This window comes from Taeniopygia guttata, chromosome 7 (genome assembly GCF_048771995.1).
Source record: "Taeniopygia guttata chromosome 7, bTaeGut7.mat, whole genome shotgun sequence".
Lineage (NCBI taxonomy): Eukaryota > Metazoa > Chordata > Aves > Passeriformes > Estrildidae > Taeniopygia > Taeniopygia guttata.
This window is the reverse complement of record NC_133032.1, coordinates 13,799,924-13,818,595: the sequence shown is the minus strand read 5'-3', so window position 1 is coordinate 13,818,595 and position 18,672 is coordinate 13,799,924. Positions and strand designations below refer to the sequence as shown.

General features: G+C 39.6%; 1 protein-coding gene across 1 annotated transcript in view; it reads left to right on the top strand.

The window, feature by feature from the left end:
• The first annotated feature begins 5,645 nt into the window (after positions 1 to 5,645).
• GRB14 (growth factor receptor bound protein 14) overlaps positions 5,646 to 18,672 on the top strand; it is a 56,354-nt gene continuing 43,327 nt past the window's right edge. Inside the window, exons 1-2 of the mRNA XM_072932162.1 lie at positions 5,646 to 6,194; positions 7,811 to 7,943. Of these exons, the coding sequence (XP_072788263.1) occupies positions 6,064 to 6,194; positions 7,811 to 7,943 (264 nt within the window). The 5' untranslated portion in view covers positions 5,646 to 6,063. The remainder of the gene's footprint in view (positions 6,195 to 7,810; positions 7,944 to 18,672) is intronic.

Below are 18,672 nucleotides of genomic sequence, written 5' to 3'. Positions count from 1 at the left end.
AAGGGAATAAATACATTAAAATGTTAGGTGCATTGATGTTGTGATAATTAGGTCTGTAAGTGCTGAGATTGGCATTGTTAGATAGGGTTCCTGAATTACAGAGATTTGCATTAATAACCTTTTAATACAGTAACTTCAAGTAGTCAGCACAATGCTTTTAAAATATGAATGGTAGGTTGGTTTTTCAAACGTTTGTTGAATATCTCATTTCCTGAATATAGATTTCTTGGAATAACTCTTGAGACAGAGAAAATGACCTTCTCTGTGTGATTAATTCATTACAAAGAGAGCTAAATGTCCTACCAGGTGATGTATTAAAGTGGTAGCAGGTATGTTATCATACAGTGGCACTACCTCCAGAATTCCAGCTGGACTGATGAGCATTTGTTTGGTTTCTGTCATTTGGCAGAAACATAATGACTCCATCATCAGGGTTCAGCAGAGCTTTCCATTTCAGAGCCCATTTTCAAGGCATTCTAAATTGCACATGCACAGGTAGATTGATTTGGAAATTGCTTTGCTCAACCAGGGCTGGTGCAAACTGGGGGTGCAAATCTGGGCTAGATTATTCCAGTGATTTTGGAAGAGAAAAATTCCTCCTTCCCTCACATGTATGCAGATATGCATATGAACACATTTCTTACTGTTCCCAGAATTAGAGAAAATCTCCTTAGATCTGATGAAAGCTTTAAAAATCCAGTTTCACACTGCAGTATGCCTGATGTTCCTAGACTTTGTTTCTTAAAGCCACAGCTAGATTTTTGCAAGCTGCATATTACAGAAGCAGAAAATAAATATTATGATTGAAGTGTAGACACCTAAATACAAGTGACTTGTGGCATATTTAATACCCAATGATATCTGAAACACCCCCACAGGACAGACCTGTGTGAAATCTATGCCATCTTAGGGCATGGTAGAATTGGGATCTAAATTGGTATGAAAGGTCTGCATTTGGACAAACAAATCTCTTTACATAAATTCTTCCAAAAACAGAATTAATTTTGTCTTTCAATTGCATACATCAGCCTTGTACTCTGATAACAAAAGTGGAGTGCTGCATGCCTTGAGTCTGACTAGGTATGGAGTTTCTTTAAGTCCAAAGGAAGTTTACATCTGCCTTCCTTTTTGCATGTATCTGGAGAGACTGATTGTGCTTTGTCTGGTTCTACTATTTCAGTGTCCTTGGCAGCAGCTCAGAAATGGCTGAGACTTATGAGTGGTGTGGCTGTTTATGAAAAGTCATTTTAGCTCTACATTTCTTGTTTCTATTTTCTTTGTGGTTAGTTTGGGTTTGTTTGGGGGGGTTGGGTTTTTTGTTGTTTTGTTTTTGCTTTTTTTTTAATGCTTGTATTTTGTTTCCCACTCTACAAAATGACTAGTGTTAAAGGATCTCAAATCTGATTTCCCAACAACTCACGGAAACTAAACTTCTATGTGCTGGATAAACACATGGAATACCAGATAGCACAGTAGCCTGCAACCTTCCTTCCATAATAATTACATGGTTTTATGCAGTATTTTGAAGGCATGTGAGGTCAGAAATTACATTTTTTGTGTAAGGTGGAGTTCCAGAAACAGGGCTGTAAAAAGTATCAGCAGTACTCTGCTGTTGTGAAACATCGCCTGTTTAATTTATCTAAATGGTTAATAATTTATGTGATGTTTAAAGTCATTCACTTGTCAATTCCCTTCCAGAAGATTACATCTAGTGCAGTAGCTGTTGTGGTACCAGGGGTAGTTATGGACAAATGAACCACATAATACAGTGCTGCAGTTATTTCTGGAAGTGAGTGCACAGCCTCCAAGTACCATTAGATGCAGATGTAGCCACTGTAACCCCCACGTATGCAACACTCGCCCTGTGCTATTACAGTTCTCTCTAGGAAGGAACTTCAGGCCTCAGTTCAAGGTTGGCCAGAGCAGATTGCATCACCTAATGCATTGTTTATTACAGACCTTCTGTGTGACTGATTTCATGCAGGCCTAGTGCGAGGGAGCAGAAGCCAGCATGTCACATGTCTGACCTGCAGCTCACAAGCCCTACATGCCACTCAGTCAACCCTCTGCTGAACCTCATTATCTGCTCTTGGCGACAACAATTCAGAAATCACAAGCTCTTGATTTGATTTGATAGATTTGAAGGGTATCATTCTTATTCTAAAAAAACCTGTACAGGATTTCATTCCAAGCTTGTGTTATAGTTCAAGGCAAAATTCCATCAGGGGGATGTTCTGACAGAGCTATCACAGGGAATCACAGAACTTGCTATTGAAATAGCAAACACTGTTGTCAAAGCTGGCAATAAAATCCATCTCTCTACTCAAGTTTCTTACAAAAGTATGCTAAAGTATTCAGGCTTTTCAATGGATAAAAAAAGGTCCAAAACCAAACAACAACAGAAAACAAGAGCAAATCTGCTTCTTGATAGTAAGTGCAGCAAAAGGGAATGTAGTCAGGGGAAACACTGGATTTTTACTGTGCTGTGGTTTGTGTAGCTGTACACTGAGTTTCAGATTAGGTTGAAAAGCAGCTTGGGGAAATGACTGAGACTGGTGGTACTGATTTAATCTCTTGGAACCTTTTCCTTACCTGCAATAAAAGATACACATTTTAACAATAATTGTAAACTTAATATTCAATGCAAACTGTAATAATAGTGAACAGTCCTCACAAAATATTCAACCACAGATACTTTTCAAAGGCTTATGCACTACTGCCAGGAAGTCAGCTAGTGGTATCTCCATTTGTGGTCACTGGGTAAGTTTGGCTCTCATTAAGTACTCAAGCCCATTTTCAAATTTATAAATGGGCTTTTGAAATGCTCAAGGAGCTAGAATGCTCCTTGAGGATCATTTGTTCAACACATTTTAAGTCCATTGAGATAATAAATACACATAAATTGAGGCGTACCTTTTTTACTGAACGAATTACTTTTTTCTTAGGGTGATCCTCAGCATTACTGCTGGTGCAATTTATTTTGGGGGGCTTTTGGAGAAAATGTACAGGGAGACAAGACATGCCTGGCTGTAGCCTTGCACTGGAAAAAGTAGCTATTTCTGTGGCTTCAAACTAGTACTTAAATAGAAATAATTCCTTTCTCTATTACTGCAGCCACAACAAAAGATGGTGGAAAGGTAGGATATTAGCCTTCTTAGGTCAGTGAAGCTTTTTGTGATAAAATGATTATACATACATTGCGAGTATTTTGATAAAAGCAAGGGAGGATGTATGGAAGGGTGACAAAAAAAAGTCAACAAAAATTCTCTACAGTTTTGAAAGATAATCAGAGGTAGTTTGGATTTTTTGTACCTCCACTTTGTCAGTAATAATTGAGTTTACTCTAATTAAAGGCATAATTTTGTCACATTAATCAAGTGTTGTGATTCTAAATAGCATAGAGGCTTTTGAGAACTGGAGAGCTTGATTTTCTAGAAGTGGGGTGCATACTGAATAGCATGAATCTGTTGCAATTTTTCTCAATATATATTTTAATTTTACTTGATAAACACCTGGATGTGATTATGACTAAGAAAGGTAAAAATTAAAAGATGGGGAATAATCCTACTGAGTTGAGTACTGAAGAATACACAGAAATTTAGTTTAGTCTTCTTTCCCACCTTTGCTCTCAGAACCAGTCTTAAAGCTGCAAAACTTATTATCCAACATAAACAGAACAGACAACTGGGGATACAAGCATCAAATAACCACCCCAGGACATTGAGAAATGGTAAATCTTAGAACAACTGTGCTGCACAAGCATAGAAATTATCAAGAACCACACTAGGCAGCTTAAGCGTATTTATGATGAAAAGGAAACCAAGTCACACAGCTCAACAAATGTTTGGGTGTTGGGTCTTAGCAGAAATCTGCCAGTCTTTTAATATCAACTCTGTTAACTGTCCAGAAATTACTGGGTTTTTACCCGGTAGGAGTTAAAAAAGGTTACACTTGAGCAGATTCTAGGTCAGATGCTCTCGGGTATCTTTAGGCAAGCTCAGAAAACCATTTTTGTTACAGTTGTTTGCAAAGAGAGACAGTAAGGCAGGAGAACCTTTAGTTTCACGTTCTCATGCATGCAACATTTCCAACGTCTACACTGGAGTAATCACATAAGGCCTTCTGTGCCTCAGTATTCCACTGACTGCATTTCCCTCATGCAATACAATTCCCACAGAAAGCACTGACAGCAGCAAGCATCAGGACAGACTATGAGATATAGAAAAAAACAATTTAAGATAATCTCTTTCTTACAACATGCAAGTGAAATTATACTAGCATGACATTTTTACTGATTTTTTCCAGAAGTGGCATGGGTGCTGTCACGACTAATTAGATTACCACTAAAGTTATTTTGAAAAATAAAGTATTTAATTTATTTGCTGTTATTCATTCTAAGTGTGGTTTTATTTGCCTGGTATTTTAAACCAATTACATGACTAAGCCAAAGACACAAAAACACACCATGGATGTCAGATTGCAGCTCTGTAACACGTTGCACAGAATAGGTGAGAAGTCAAAATATATTTTCTTTTGTGGCTGAACTTTTTAAATGCTGATGAATATCAGCATACAATTGCCACTTGCAGGTTTTTATCTCTTTCTACCCACATATACTATTTTTCCTGCCTTCTATTGTTCTGAAGCCAATGAGGTTTAACATGTCACAGTTATACCTGTGAATCAATTAGGCAAAAAAACCCAGTGCCCTGGTCTCTGCAGTTTTGTAAAAGGACAGCTGTTCACAAGCAACGAGCAAATCCAGTCAATTATCTGAATTCCTGGTATATTTGCCAGACTTTGTATATATGAACTGTTAATCAACTCAGACTTCAACTTCTGCTGTAACAGAATGAGCTATTCAGGGGACAAGAAATCCTTCATTTCATTGAAAATGAATGTCCTGCAAAATCATCTGTGACTCAGCCAAAATGAAAACTGTGACTATCGCTTCTATGGCACAAAAATCTTTCTCCAGAATTGAAATCTTGTCTTGTGTGTGATGATTTTTTTCAGTGGATTCAGGAAAACAGCAAAGGATTTGCCTCAAAACATTATATATTTTTACCAATCTCACATCTCAGTTACTGCCCCTGATCATGCCAAGGACATGTCAGAACGTTTCTACATGGTGCTGTCTTCACCAAGGGCTTTCAGTTTTTGACTATCGAACTGACTGACCTAAACAGTACTACCCACTCTGCTTGGTGCCATCAAACTGTTCTTCATACAGCAAGGTTTTTTTTTTATTTTGAAATTGCATGAATGCTGATAAGGACAGCCATGGAATTGCCACAGATGGATTTGTGTACATAAAGCAGAGCAGGAGCAGGCTGCTGTGGAGCAGCCCTGGGCACAAGGGAAAATCTTATCACATTCCACTGTGCTCCAGGCTGTGGCTGGACGTGGCTGCCGGGCCCAGCCTCCTCACTAACCGCTTTTGTGGCACAAGGTGACGGCTCTGTCCCCCAGCCTCGGTCATTCCTTATTCCTCCAAGGCATGTCCATCAGATCCCGATGCGCAGAGGGATGTGTGGGTTCAGTTAAAGGTGTGCCGGGCGCTGAGCCGCGTGTCAGGCCCGTCCGGCGGAGCGCGGCTGGAGCCGCTGCCCGGCGCGGGGCAGGAGCTCAGGGGCCGTGCCAGGGCCGCGCTGCCCCCTCGGGCGGAGGCGCAGAGGCGCAGGGCGAGCGGTGCCCCGGGCCGGGCCCGCTCAGCGGGGCCATACCGGGTCCCGCCGCGGCCTCGGGTCCCGGGCCCGCGCACCTGCCGAGCCCGCTCCGCGCCGCCGCCCGGCCTGGCGGAGCGGCCGAAGGGCACCGCTCGGCCCCCGCCCGCCCCGCGCTGCCTCCCCGTCGCAGCGCGGAGCCGGCGGCCGCCCGCCCCCGCCGCCGCCGCCGCCCTCGCACGTGTGCCGGGGAAGGCGCTCGGTGCCGCCCGGGCGGCGCTTCCCCCCGCTCCCCGTCGCCTCCCCCTCCTCCGCAGCGGGAGCGAGAGCAGCCTCCGCCCGGCAGCGCCGGGGCCGCTCGCCGCCGTGCCACCCCGCCAGGACGTCGCCGCCGCCGATGGCCGCCCCGCTGCCCGGTGCGCCCGGCGCAGGGCGGGCGGCGGAGCCCGCTGGCGGCGGCCCCCGCGGCTCTCCCCGCCCGCCCCCACGGCCCCCCGGGGGAGACCCGCCGCCCTCGCCCCCCGACAGGTAAGGCCGGAGCGGGGCGGGCACCGCCGCCCCGCCGCTCCCTCGAGGGCCGCCCGCTGCCGTCGGGGGGCGGGCAGCGCCCTGCGGGCGGGACGCGGCGCTGGCGGGGCCGGGGAGCGGCGGCCTGGGGAGGGGGCGAGGCGCAGGAGGGGGCGGCCTGCCTCTGACCGGCCCGCGCTTCCCTGGAGCTCAAAAGTTGTTCGCCGGCCTTGCAGACACTTTCCGCCGCTGCGGATGCGTGCGTGTCCCACCCCCCACCCCCCTTTTTATTTTTGAGGTTTCTCAGCCTGAGGTGAAAGGAGCCGGCAGTGCCGAGCCCGCCTGGTCAGGCTGAGCCAGCAGCTACTTTATCCTTGCAGTGCCTTTCTCAGAGTGTTGGTGAGATGAAACCGCTTCGCCGGGAGCAGTGCCGCTGTCAGCGGTGTGCAGCCCGTTTGGTGCCTCTCAGACTGTTCTTAAAGGCATTGGTCTCCATTCTTAGTAAATCTGGGTTTTTCATACCGCATCTGATGAGTTTCGGTAGACTGAAGTTTACAAAATCTTAAAATACTGCATTACAGGGGTTTTGTTCCTCCTAAAGCAAAATACCACTTTAAATGAATCCTCACCAGTTTGGTAAGGATTTTCTGTAAGTGAAGTATCTTCATTTTGTATTGTTACCTTACTCGGATGGTTTTCCCCACTTTGTACTAATTACAATATGAAATCTGGAATGATAATAAAGAAGGTGATAAAGTAAAATATGAAGCTTGGGGGCATTAACTCACACATGTAGAAAACTCTTGTAATATGTTGGCAGATGCAAATCCATCAGGTGCTTTGGGTGCAGGTTTTCAGCTGAAATCAAGTAGACAAAGTGCTCTTCAATATTTTATGTGAGAAAACTATGCACTGTAATGTACACAGCCATCTAAACAACCACATTATTAATGTGATACTTTAAACCGGTGCATATCTGAATTCTTAGGCAAGTACAGTAGTGATTACCTTCCCTACTCCTGCAAATGGTGCCTGGTGGTACTTCTGACACAGTCCTGTTTCAGCAGACAGCAACAACTGAGACATTTATTTTATGATGGAGCTGCAGAGATGCCAATACAAAACTAACTGAAAACAGAAATGAATAGATTGCTTTGCACTGTTTTCTCCTGTCAGTCACTTTGATTCGATTCTGGTTAAAAAAAAGTTTCCATTTGTTTAAAATGCTGTTGTGATATACTTGGAAAGTTTTGCTGAGAAGTTACATGCATCTACTGTTGTAATATGTGTACACAGGGAATGGCATAAACACAGGGACAACAAAATATTTACTAATGTCCTTAGAAGCCAATATAAATATATCTCTGCTCTTACTCTGCAAAGACTTACACATATTCAAACAACTTTATATTCAGAGCTGAATACTTGGATTGCTTTCAAGTAGTGTTAGGCACTGTATGTTAATATATTCAGCCTACTGATTTAATAAAATAACTGCAAAAAAAAAGCTAACTGCTGCAACCAGGAAGCATCATGGTATTAGTGCCTTAGTAGTTCATGTATTGTGGTTGGATATTGCAATTTTAACAGCAGCTGTTACAATTACTGCTTGATATTATGTATTTCTGTTGAAATAGGAGAAAAAAGAAAGGTGACAGTATTTTGGAGAAGCCATCGATTCCAAATCCTTTTCCTGAGCTGTGTTGCTCGCCGTTTGCATCAGTTTTTTCAGCCAGTCTGTTGCCCAAGGCAACTTCAAGAAAAAAGCAGGTAAGATTTATAAATTATTGTTTGACAGTTTCTAAATTGGTTAAATGAAAGGTTGAGGAAAAGCTCAGTTACCTATTAAATTATTTTATAAAATAGAGGTGTTCATATTTCTGTAATTTGGTGAATTTTTTTTCTGTAGGTCATCAATGATTGTAGAAAATGAGGTTTTGGAATTTGTGACTTAAGACATGACTCTTCTTTCACAGAGTATTTGTGTGGCTTTGCAGATTTTTCAGTTTAAGTGAAACCAGAGGCAGGCAGGCAGTACTTAAATGAGAAGTTAATATCTTTTTTCCCTTCCTCCCTACCTTAAATTACTGTCATCAGTGTTACAGAACAGAGGGTTTTAACAGCCACTGAACAGCTTTTCTGAAGTTCTAATTTTGCCAGGATAATGGGAAAAACCTAAATAGTTGGGGAAGGAGCAGATGCTATGTACCTGGCTATATGTTATATGCATGTGTGTTTATCTGTGTATGGCTGATGTTACTATATTTCCATAAACACCTTCAACTGTAAGCCATGGGAAGATCTGAGTGGTCAGAAAGACCTGGCAGTACTGATCAGACAGAGCTTCCAGTTAATGGAGATTACTGGTGTCGAAGATCAGTTTCACTCTTTGAAAGCTTACCTGTTTCATTCTTTCTTCTCTTCTTGAGACTGGAAAGAGTTCTGACAAGGAACATCTGTGGGATTAAGAGTACTCCCTCCTTCACACTCTGTTTTGGTGGTCTGTATAATCCCTGTTTTAACAGTTTTAAGAACTGGAGGTGTAAGAACTTAACCTGCTGCTGGTTATACCATTTTTAGATTTGCATGAAGAATAGACCTGGAAGTTGAAGTTTCTTGTAGTTGTATTAACTTTTCTGAAACTAACCTGCCACAGCTGTTTCTGTGTACCTGCCAGAGAACTTTTTTAGCCAAGTTGTGGCTAGGGCCTTAAGGAGGAACCTTCTCCTCACTTCTCCAGTGAAAAACGTGTATGTGTCTGGGAAACTGCCCTGATTCGATCTTGCCCTATTTTGCATGTTCACCATGGTGTCTCTCTATAAGCTGTGGTGTCTTTCTGGACTACTTTTATTGGTTTTAGTACTTCTCCTACAATAGCCATACTAATCTGATGCATTCTGGCCAGTGTACATCTGAATGTTGCTAACGCAGTGGATAGAACTGTTCTAGTTCCATCTCTTGGGCAAGGTGGAAGTACTGACTATCTCTGCAGAGACAGGAAAAACACAGAATTGGTAATATTATCTTTCAGAACTGAAGAAGTAAAAGTCACATTTTTAAAAAGATAGTTTAAATTAGTCATGTTGCAGGCCTAAATTGCAGTTGTTGTGGTAGTCTTTGGACTTGAACCTGGGAAGCATGATTTAACACACAACTTCACCTGCTCTTGTGGCCAGTCATATTTAACATTACTGACGGCTTGATGGGTTAAACCAGCTAAGTGTTAGCTTCAGTCTTTCAGAAGTTGAAGTTCATATCTTCACTGATGTTACTTCTACTTCTTCCTAAAGGTTCATTTTGTACTTCTTGTGTTGATTTCTGCTCACAGTCCTTCCATTTCTCCTGGATTTCACTACATTTAAGAATGTAGTGCTCCTTCTGGTAAAAGCAAGAACAAGAACAACTGGTTTCCTGACAGAAATGAGCTAACATAATGCTGGTGTCTGTTGGAGGGCCTGACCTGTTTTTCAGCTACCAGAAAAATGGAGAGAAACATTCCTGTTACTTTTGTGGAGGCATTTTAACAAGACTATGGTTTCTGTCACCTAGGTGTCTGTTTATGGCCACTGCAGGAGAAATGATACTAGGCCAAGTGGACCATCTGACTATTTTTCAGACTCAGCATGACTGTTGTTACATTCTTCATCTAAAATTATTAAAGTTAAGGCCAAATGACAATGGCCAAATTAAACTTTTTTCTTTGAAATTCCGGTTGAAGTCTTCTAATAGATTAAAAAATTTACTCAGGTTTAAAAGAGAGGGAATGCTAAGCAGGTGTGCAAATAGAAGTGAACTGGCAGTGACTTTGACTTCTCACAGGTGGCTGTGGAGCTGTGCTTGGAAATTGTTGTGTTTCCACTCCCTGTCCTTATTTTGTCAACTTCATAGCAGCTCTGGTGCAAATACATATCTCTATACAAAAATTTTGTAAATATTACTGTTACAGTTTGGTAGTTCACTAACTCTTAAGAGAAACCAGCTACTCTTAAGAATTTTTTTTTTGTGCATAGCGTTGACAGCTGCCAGAATTCTTTCTCCTCTGATGATCTACATATGTTTTCAGTGATTCTTCTTTTAGATTGCTTGCTTTTGATTTAGTCTGTGCATTTAAGTTCAAGCATAGGGTAGGAAAATTGCAGAGTGAATTTCTACTTATGTCTTGTAGGTAACTATTATCAAAATGGGTGTTTCTAAAAGAGAAAAAAAAAAAAAAGAAATTATGCCTCTTCTGTCTTGTTTTTCTCTCCAAAAAAGATTTTCTGCTTCTGTAGAAGAAAGAAATTGTCATGAATATCTGCTCTTTTATTCATAGCACCTGTGACATCTGAAATCTTTCTACTTCAAAATAGATTATTAACATTATTTTGAATTCTTGTTTTTCTAAGCTGAAATTCTTACTGTCTTCTGATGATCTTTTATCATAAGCCTCTCAAAACGTTGAACATGCTGCTTGAACAGCATGTTTGTGGGGTTGACTCACTGAAAATAAGTTTATAAAAGCAGATTGGTAAAAGCCACATAGCAGAATAGTGATTTGCCTCTGTGCTTAGGAAGTGGTATGTCTTATGTCCCCGTACATTATTTGGTCTGCCTCACCAACACAGCTGTCCATCTCTTTTCTCCACTTGCAGTTTGAAAGAGTTTTGTGTTATATCTTTGAATCACAGAATCATGAAGTTTGGAAAAGACCCCCAAGATTGTTGGGTCCAACCTTTGACTGAACACCACCATGTTCAATTAACCACAGCACTAAGCGCCATGTCCATAAGTGTCTTGAATACTGCCAGGGATGGTGACTCTACCACCTCCCTGGACAGTCTGTTCCAGTGCTTAACAACCCTTTCACCAATAAAATGCAGAAAAGCTGGCAGCCCACAGCTTGGACAAGTGCACTCTTCCCTGGGTTGAGAACTGTCTGCATGGCCAGGCCCAGAGAGTGAGGGTGAATTGTGGTGCTGCATCCAATGGGTGTCTGATCACTAGAAATGTCCCTCAGGGAGGAGTGTTGGGTCTAGTCTTATTTAACACCTTTACTGATGATCTGAAAGAGGGGACTGAGCCTACCATTAGCAAATTCGAAGACCTTGGGAAGTTGGGTCAGATTTTGATCTGCTGGAGGGCGGAAAGGCCCCACAGAGGGACCTGGCCAGGCTGGATTGATGGGCCAGGCCAGGGGCATGAGGTCCAACATGACCAACTGCTGTGTCCTACAAACTGGCCACAACAGCCCCATGCAGGGCTACAGGCTGGGGGCAGGGTGGCTGCAAAGTGGCCCAGCAGAAAAGGTCCCTGAGGTGCTGGCTGACAGCAGCTGACCACGACCCAGTGGTTGACAGTTGGACTGGATGACTGTAAAGGTGTCTTCCAAACCTGGTGATTCTCTGATTCTATGAAATGTGTTCAGATTAACTGAATTTCATGTTTCAGGATGGAAGACTTTTATCTGAATAGGCCAAAAAACCATCTTTCCCTTCATGTCCAACACAGTATGGTCAGTTTGGTGGATGGTGGGAAATGTTGCCTTCCTCTGAGGAATCAAGCATCTGCTGCTATTAGGTGGAATTCAAGAACTCATATGGAAAAAGTAATTGTGCCTCAGAGCCTGTGTTCTCTAAGAAATTACAAGGAACTGAAAATATAAAAGACTGCAATTTTGTCTTTAATTGTGATCAAAATAAATATTAGTAGAGAAAAGTATTAATTGTAAGAAAACTTGTTCTGTTCTTGTTGTCTTTGCTCAAATGAACAAAGAAGTTACTGTAGTTTTATGGAAGCTTAGTGGTTTTTTTTTTGCTTTCTGGAACCAAAACCTGAATATTTGCACTGCAGTATCAGTTCTTGCCCTGCTCAAGGATAAGCCAAAAAGTGTTCATGACAAAAGTAGTTCAAGGTAATTAGTGCCTTGTTTCTTTAAATTAAATTAGAAGTGCAAAAATAAAACTCAAGTAAATCTCAAGGTGAAAAAAAATCTGAATTTTTACCTTGCCTCTTTTGTCTTTCTTGATGTTCTAAACAAGTAGATATTTTTATCATGTAGAATCTAAATATACTCCCACAATACTCTTTCCAGGAAATCAGTTGTATGAGACCTCAAATACATGTGATTGTAGTGGAATTGACTTTCCTTTTTGTGTTCATATAGATTTTCATGTAAAGCTCTTTGCCAAAGAAGAGCTAACAGGAACTTTATGTTTAAGAGCAGATTTTTTAAAAAAAATGTGTACTGTTCTAAGTTTATGAATAATATTGAGCATTGACTGTTGTAATTGGAGCACCAATTATTATTTTTTTTATTACAGCTATAATTCAGGGTCTTCTAATGTATCTGCTTGGAGCCTCATTCTTCAAAACTGCATATAATCCTACTAGCAGACATACTGGGCTAAGTCTTCAGTGCTTAAATGTTTTTGTGACAGATTTTTTGTCTGAAATATCTGTTTACTCTTGACTTTCAAACAGTAAAACAATAAAAGGGTTTTTATTTAAAATGCAATGATTCATAAATTTCTAATCAATTTCCAAGGGTTGCAACATCTTTTCCAATCAAAAGAGGCATTACTTGAATTTACTCTGTAATTCCAGTCTGTGTGTTTCTTACCAGATTTCCTTCCAAGCTGGAGACAATTGCAGATGTCCTCTTTATAAGTCTCAAATATTTTCTTCTTTACAGCCTCTAAACATATATTAGTTTTCCCCATGGCTTTCCCTTAAATTACACAAAAAACCCTTAGGATTTTAAAGTCAGAAGGGAAAGGAAAAAGTCGTTCCAACCAGTTTATAGATTAACAGTAAAAAACATTTTTTACAGAACCAACTTAAACAGCTCATGAATGAAAAGGTGTACAACAGAAGGAGAAAATACAAGGTACTTCACTATACATTTTACAGTACTAAAAAGTATGTAAGATTGAATTTTCATGATTTTATCATCATAAAACTTTGTTATTCCACTGTTGGGGTATTAACTGAAGAATGGAGCTCAAATTCAGATCAGTTTTTCCTAGGAGTTTTGATGCAGTTTTTAGCATATCCTCGGATTGCTGCATTTCTGATGTTCTCAGAGTTATTATCTTTTCAAATAAGAGCTTGAGAACTACAGAAACAAGCAGAAGCTTGTTCCCATCCTGCTTTGTGCATAAATGTTGACATTAAGCATAATTTAGATTTTATATTGAAAAACCCCCATGCCTCCATATAAACACCACTGTTAACCTGGTCAGTTTTCACGAGATATTGAATATTTGTGATGGTTAAAATAATTTAATGCGCTTTATACATTCATATTTTCTTGCATCTGTTTACAGTAGATAACTGATAACTTAGTTGTTCTTTCACATGATAATTCCAGAGTCTCTAATACAGTATGGTTGTTCCCCCATGATTTTTGCTTCATGCTCTTTTTAACTCTTTGCAGTGGTAATCTTTACGCTGTGCCAGTGTAATTAAGAGATGAAACTAAATGGATCAATTGCAGATGTCACTGTTAGGACAGGAAAAGGACTCCTCATTTTTTTCAGGTGCTGCTGATACCATGATTCACTTTCTGCTTTCAGTTTCCCTTGCCTAACAAAATGTATAGAAACTGGTAATAACCCTGAGATCTCTCTCCTTTCTTACCACACCGTGTAGTAGAGAACAGCTTATATCTGTGTTTTACCATCTGCAGATCACTTAGATGAGTGTCTTTAGGATAACAGCAGTTTGTTAGTGCTTGTATAACAGGAACACCAATAGCCAGGCAGTGGGAGGGCACCCTGTTGTGGACATTTCATGCTGATCTCTTCTTGTGCGTGTGCAGAGGCAGTAACTGATAGAGCTGCCAGCTGGGGATTTCAGGTCTCAGAGTTTCCAAACTTTTCCAGCAGTTGCTTATTCCTCCTAAGAAGATGGCACTTGTATCTCTAGCAAGTGGTGAAATTTGGCAATGATCAGTGGGAGATAGCAGTTGACCAATGCCCATGTTCTGTGTTTGTCTTCAGCATATTTAAAGCTGCTACTTCTAAAGGCATTCACACTTTTATGACTGCTTTTGATTTGGGAATAAACAGAAAGGGAGAATATCAAGCCAGAGTATTTAAGCATGCCTCTCATGTTATAGTCCTGATGGGAGTCACCTCAAATGGGAAGATTAAAAAAAAAATTGCTAATCAGGCCAACAAAAATCTTTCAAGAAGGGCAGTTGTGGGAGGAGAAGTTAAGATGGAGAATAAATTAGACCTCTGCTCTAGTAACAATGTGAAGTTGCTTTTCTCCTGTTTCAAGTCACAGAACATTCATTTGCAGCTAATCAGCTCATATTTTAGCCCAATAGTGTACATGATATTTAATACTTAAGTCTCAAGAGAGAAATATATATCGGTTATCTTAGATATGTCCCTGTGCTTCTAATTAGGATACTGATGAGGTGTTCCTGCCTGTTTCTGATATGCTTATACTGCATACTGGTAGGTCTGTATTTTAGCTTCTTTGCTTGACATTATATCCACAAGAAATCAATATACACAAGATTGTACTGTGATCAGAATGGGATTTTTCAATTACTGCATTCTTGGGCTATAAATAGCCTTTTTTATATTAGTTATGTTATGATAACTCCTGTTACTGATTACATTAAGACTTGGTGTTTATGAACAGCTGCAAGCTCTTGATAACGGCACAGAAATGGTATCAGCTGTTGAGAAAGAGGCTGGAAGTTAGCAAGAATTTATTCTCATAATTGCTAGAATTCACTGCTATGTAGTGAAAGGGAAGCCCATGCAATACGAGGGTTTTCTTAAGTAACTCAGCTGACAGAACTTCATCAGTGTGCTTTTCTATTAGGCTTGAACCTATTGACACAAAAATAGGCAGCTGAAAAAGCTTTGCAAAGAGCATGTGTAACAATGGTTTAAGATCCTTCCAGTTTGTGAGGAAAATTGGCAAGGCTGGAAAACTTCATTATGTTCCTTGTGGCTCAAACTTTTTTGTGAATTTCCTAGGTACATTGTAATGTCTGTATTGCTTTACAGGTAATACAGTCTGTTTTAGTGCAACTGCATCTGCTCCAATCCTTATTGACCCTCCAAGAGGGTGTACTGTATGCTCTGTGTGAAGAATAAGACCTGTTAGTTTCTTTGTGTAAGGGACTATATGAGTAGAAAAACAACAACTCAGTCACTTTGAAACCTCTCTTTTGTTGGGTGGTATTAAAGTAGGTAGTTATTTGTCAAGTGCAGGTAAATGTACCTGTGCTAAAACCACGCTGTGTGTGTTTCTATGGTCACATATTAAAGGGCTCTTCTGGTAAAGAGACAAAATGACTGTGCCAGGCAGACAGGAGCTGTCACAAGGAAGGGCAAATAGCAGCAAGAATAACTTACCTGATTTATCTTGATCTTGTGTAATAAACTTCTGCCTTAGCTCAAAGACAAGTACAAAAAATAGCATCAAAAATTTTTATAAACCTTACTCGATTTATATTATCTAGATTTTTCTTTTTCATCTACAGAGCAAAAGCTGAGTCTGATTTGCTCTTGTTACCTATAAATGTTCGCATTCCTGCATTGTATCTGGCCAAGCTAGGAATAGATCAGCTCTTGTGACTCCATATTCAATGCCTTAAGGACATCACTGACCTTCCTCTTCTAGCAGGGTATCTCTATTCCATATGTTGTTATAAAACCCTCATTGGAGTTACTAATTTACTAAGGGCATTTCAATTCTTGCCCACTCCATTTAGTCACGATTTCTTAAGTGGCAAGAAATAGAAGTGGTTTGTATTTTGAAGTACCTGAAAAGTATCTGCACAATGTTTTCACAACTGTATCTGGTAGCTTAGTGACAAAAATAGGAGTGAAAAGCTGCATAAACATAGTCATTTCAGCAAGTGAGCTGGATCTGATTTCCTTCCTGTCCACTAGCACCAGCAAAATTCCTTGCACACCTGCCATGGACAAGTAAAATCTTTTATCTATAGGAAAAAAAATAAAGTGGTCATATATGTTCCCCTGAAGGCATATTTGGCTTTCAGAGCCTTTCTGTATCTCACATTTATCAACAGAACTCCTCTTGACTTTCACATGGTGAAGTGATTCTGCAAGGCTTGCACTTAGAAGTTGTGTTTTATTCCATTTATTTTCTTAAATGTGTGTTTGTGAACTTTAAAAAAAGGAAATACTTCTTAACGCTATTTTCAGTACTCTTGGGTGCAACCATGTTTACTTTCACTAGTATACATAAATTACTGTAATATTTTTTTATAAAACCTAATCATTATTTGAATATTGGATTTTTATTACTAAGTCAAATACAACACTTGATTTTTTGGTTACTTTCTGAATTGGTCTGGTCAGTTCATCTGATTGGAAAAGATACAATACAGATAATTTCACTGAAGAAAATGAGCCTTTGCTTCACCTTGCAGACAAATGGGTCAATTTTATTCATAGAGCAAAAAGCTGCACATGCTTTCAAGAGCCAAGGACCTTCAGTACCCAGGGATAAGGAAAAATGGCTTGGGCTATTTTTGTTTCTTTCCTGGTGATGTCACTAATGGAATTCTGCAAGTTCTACAGTTGCTATTACCTAAACAGTTTTTTCATAAGATCCAAGGGAAAAAGAATAGAGGGAGTTTTTTGTGCTGCAATTATGTGCATGTCTAATATTCCTTGAGTAAAACGCCTGTGGGATCGAGCTCTGGTGCCACAAGTTTTTTTCTGGCTCTTACAGCAAAATTTTGGAGCTATATTACAGAATTTTGAAAACATGCTCCCACAGGAAATAAAAACTGTCTGCCTAAAAGGTAAAAACCTAATTGCAAACACTTGACATTTATCATAGCTATCTCTAATAGAAAAGGATGTTAATTCCAACTGTTACGTAATTAACACTTTAAACTTGATCTCAGAAGTACCTTTTATTTTATCAAAAACAATCATAAAGACTTTGAACTGAAGTTGGACAAAAATAAAATGAAATAAATACCTTAAACCTGCAAGATTAGTTCCTATGGATCTCTTGCTGCTATAAACGGAATGTAAAAAGAGTCAAAGTTAAAAGTGAACCTTTATTACAAGGCAAGGAAATGGGTTGTTTGATAATAATGCTGTATTTTAATTGGTTTCTGGTTTTATTAGAAGCTCCTGTTTTAAAGCTAACAACGAGGATCAAATGTCTGTCTCTAAAGAAATTCTCTTTGTGACTTGGCATAAGTTTCTTATCAGTTTTTTTCCATCCTGTGTGTCTCAATCAAGGACAACAGGTTTTGAAATTTTAGGAAAATATTTATCTTTACTTCCTATTCCTTGGCAGTATTTTATTACTATTTGAGAGCTGCTGGTAAAATGCCAATGCAATGCAGGTTTTAGTTTTTGGAGGGAACTGTATTTTTTGTATTTATGGTGTTTGCTCCTCTTGTTCATCAACAGAACTTCAGTACTACTGATTTTAGGATTTGAGAAAGGTGATTTAGCATGAAAAGAGATGCTTTGAATCTCTTTTCACACTAAAAGATTCATAGATTCTGAAGTATCTCAGTGGTGCCAGAGATTTGTTATGTATTTGCCACCTGGAAAACTCTTAAATAAGAAAATCCCATAAAATAAAATTGTTTATTTTTAACTTGTCATTGTACAGTTTCTTATGTCTTGGAGATGAGATTCCTTTCTAGATACTTTGGGATTCATACAGAGTGTGCTCATTTCCCCTGGGGAAAAAAAAAACCCTATAAATATGTTCTAGAGAAATTTAGTATGGATTATTGTAATATTTACCAAGTCAGTCCTGAATACTTTTAGGACCTGTACATCAGGTGTATGATCAATAATATACTTGCAGTGACTACCTATGAAATACAGCAGCCTGCATATCTGACATACTGTTGTTCAAGAAGCTATGAATACTTAATACAAATAATTTTTTAAAAATGTCTGCAACCTTCAGCTACAAATAGCAGTATTTCTGATAAGAACTGCTTGGTCAAGAGTTATAAAAGAAATACCCAATATGACAGTTCTAACATCTGTTTAATAATTTGGTTTACAACAGGAATATTGCTTAGTCATGCTGCATAAAAGCAGGAAAAAAAATCTGTTATTAAGTGCTTTATAAGACCTTTAAAAAATTTATAGCTTGCCTTACAGTTTAAGCAATACAAAGTGTTGCCTTTTTTGACAAAGAAGGAAAGAAAAAACCCAGATTTCCTTTGTCAAACCATGCTAATGAAAACAGATTTTTATACATGTATTTGATACATAAAATAATTATGTGGATGGGGGTGATCAAAAACTTGGGTTCATAAAACAGTCTTAAATGTCACTCCTTGTAACATTTTATGTGTCACTTTTTCAAGCCTTGGTTGCATTGGAAAGGTAGTAATTGCTTTACTTAAAGTAAAAGGGATGTTTTGCTTCTGCTTTGAATAAAGGTAGTTAAGAATCATATAATTAAACTCCATGGATTCATTAAATCTATTCTTATGCTCAGTTACTTCTCTGAAACTCAAAGATCAGAAGCGCTGAAA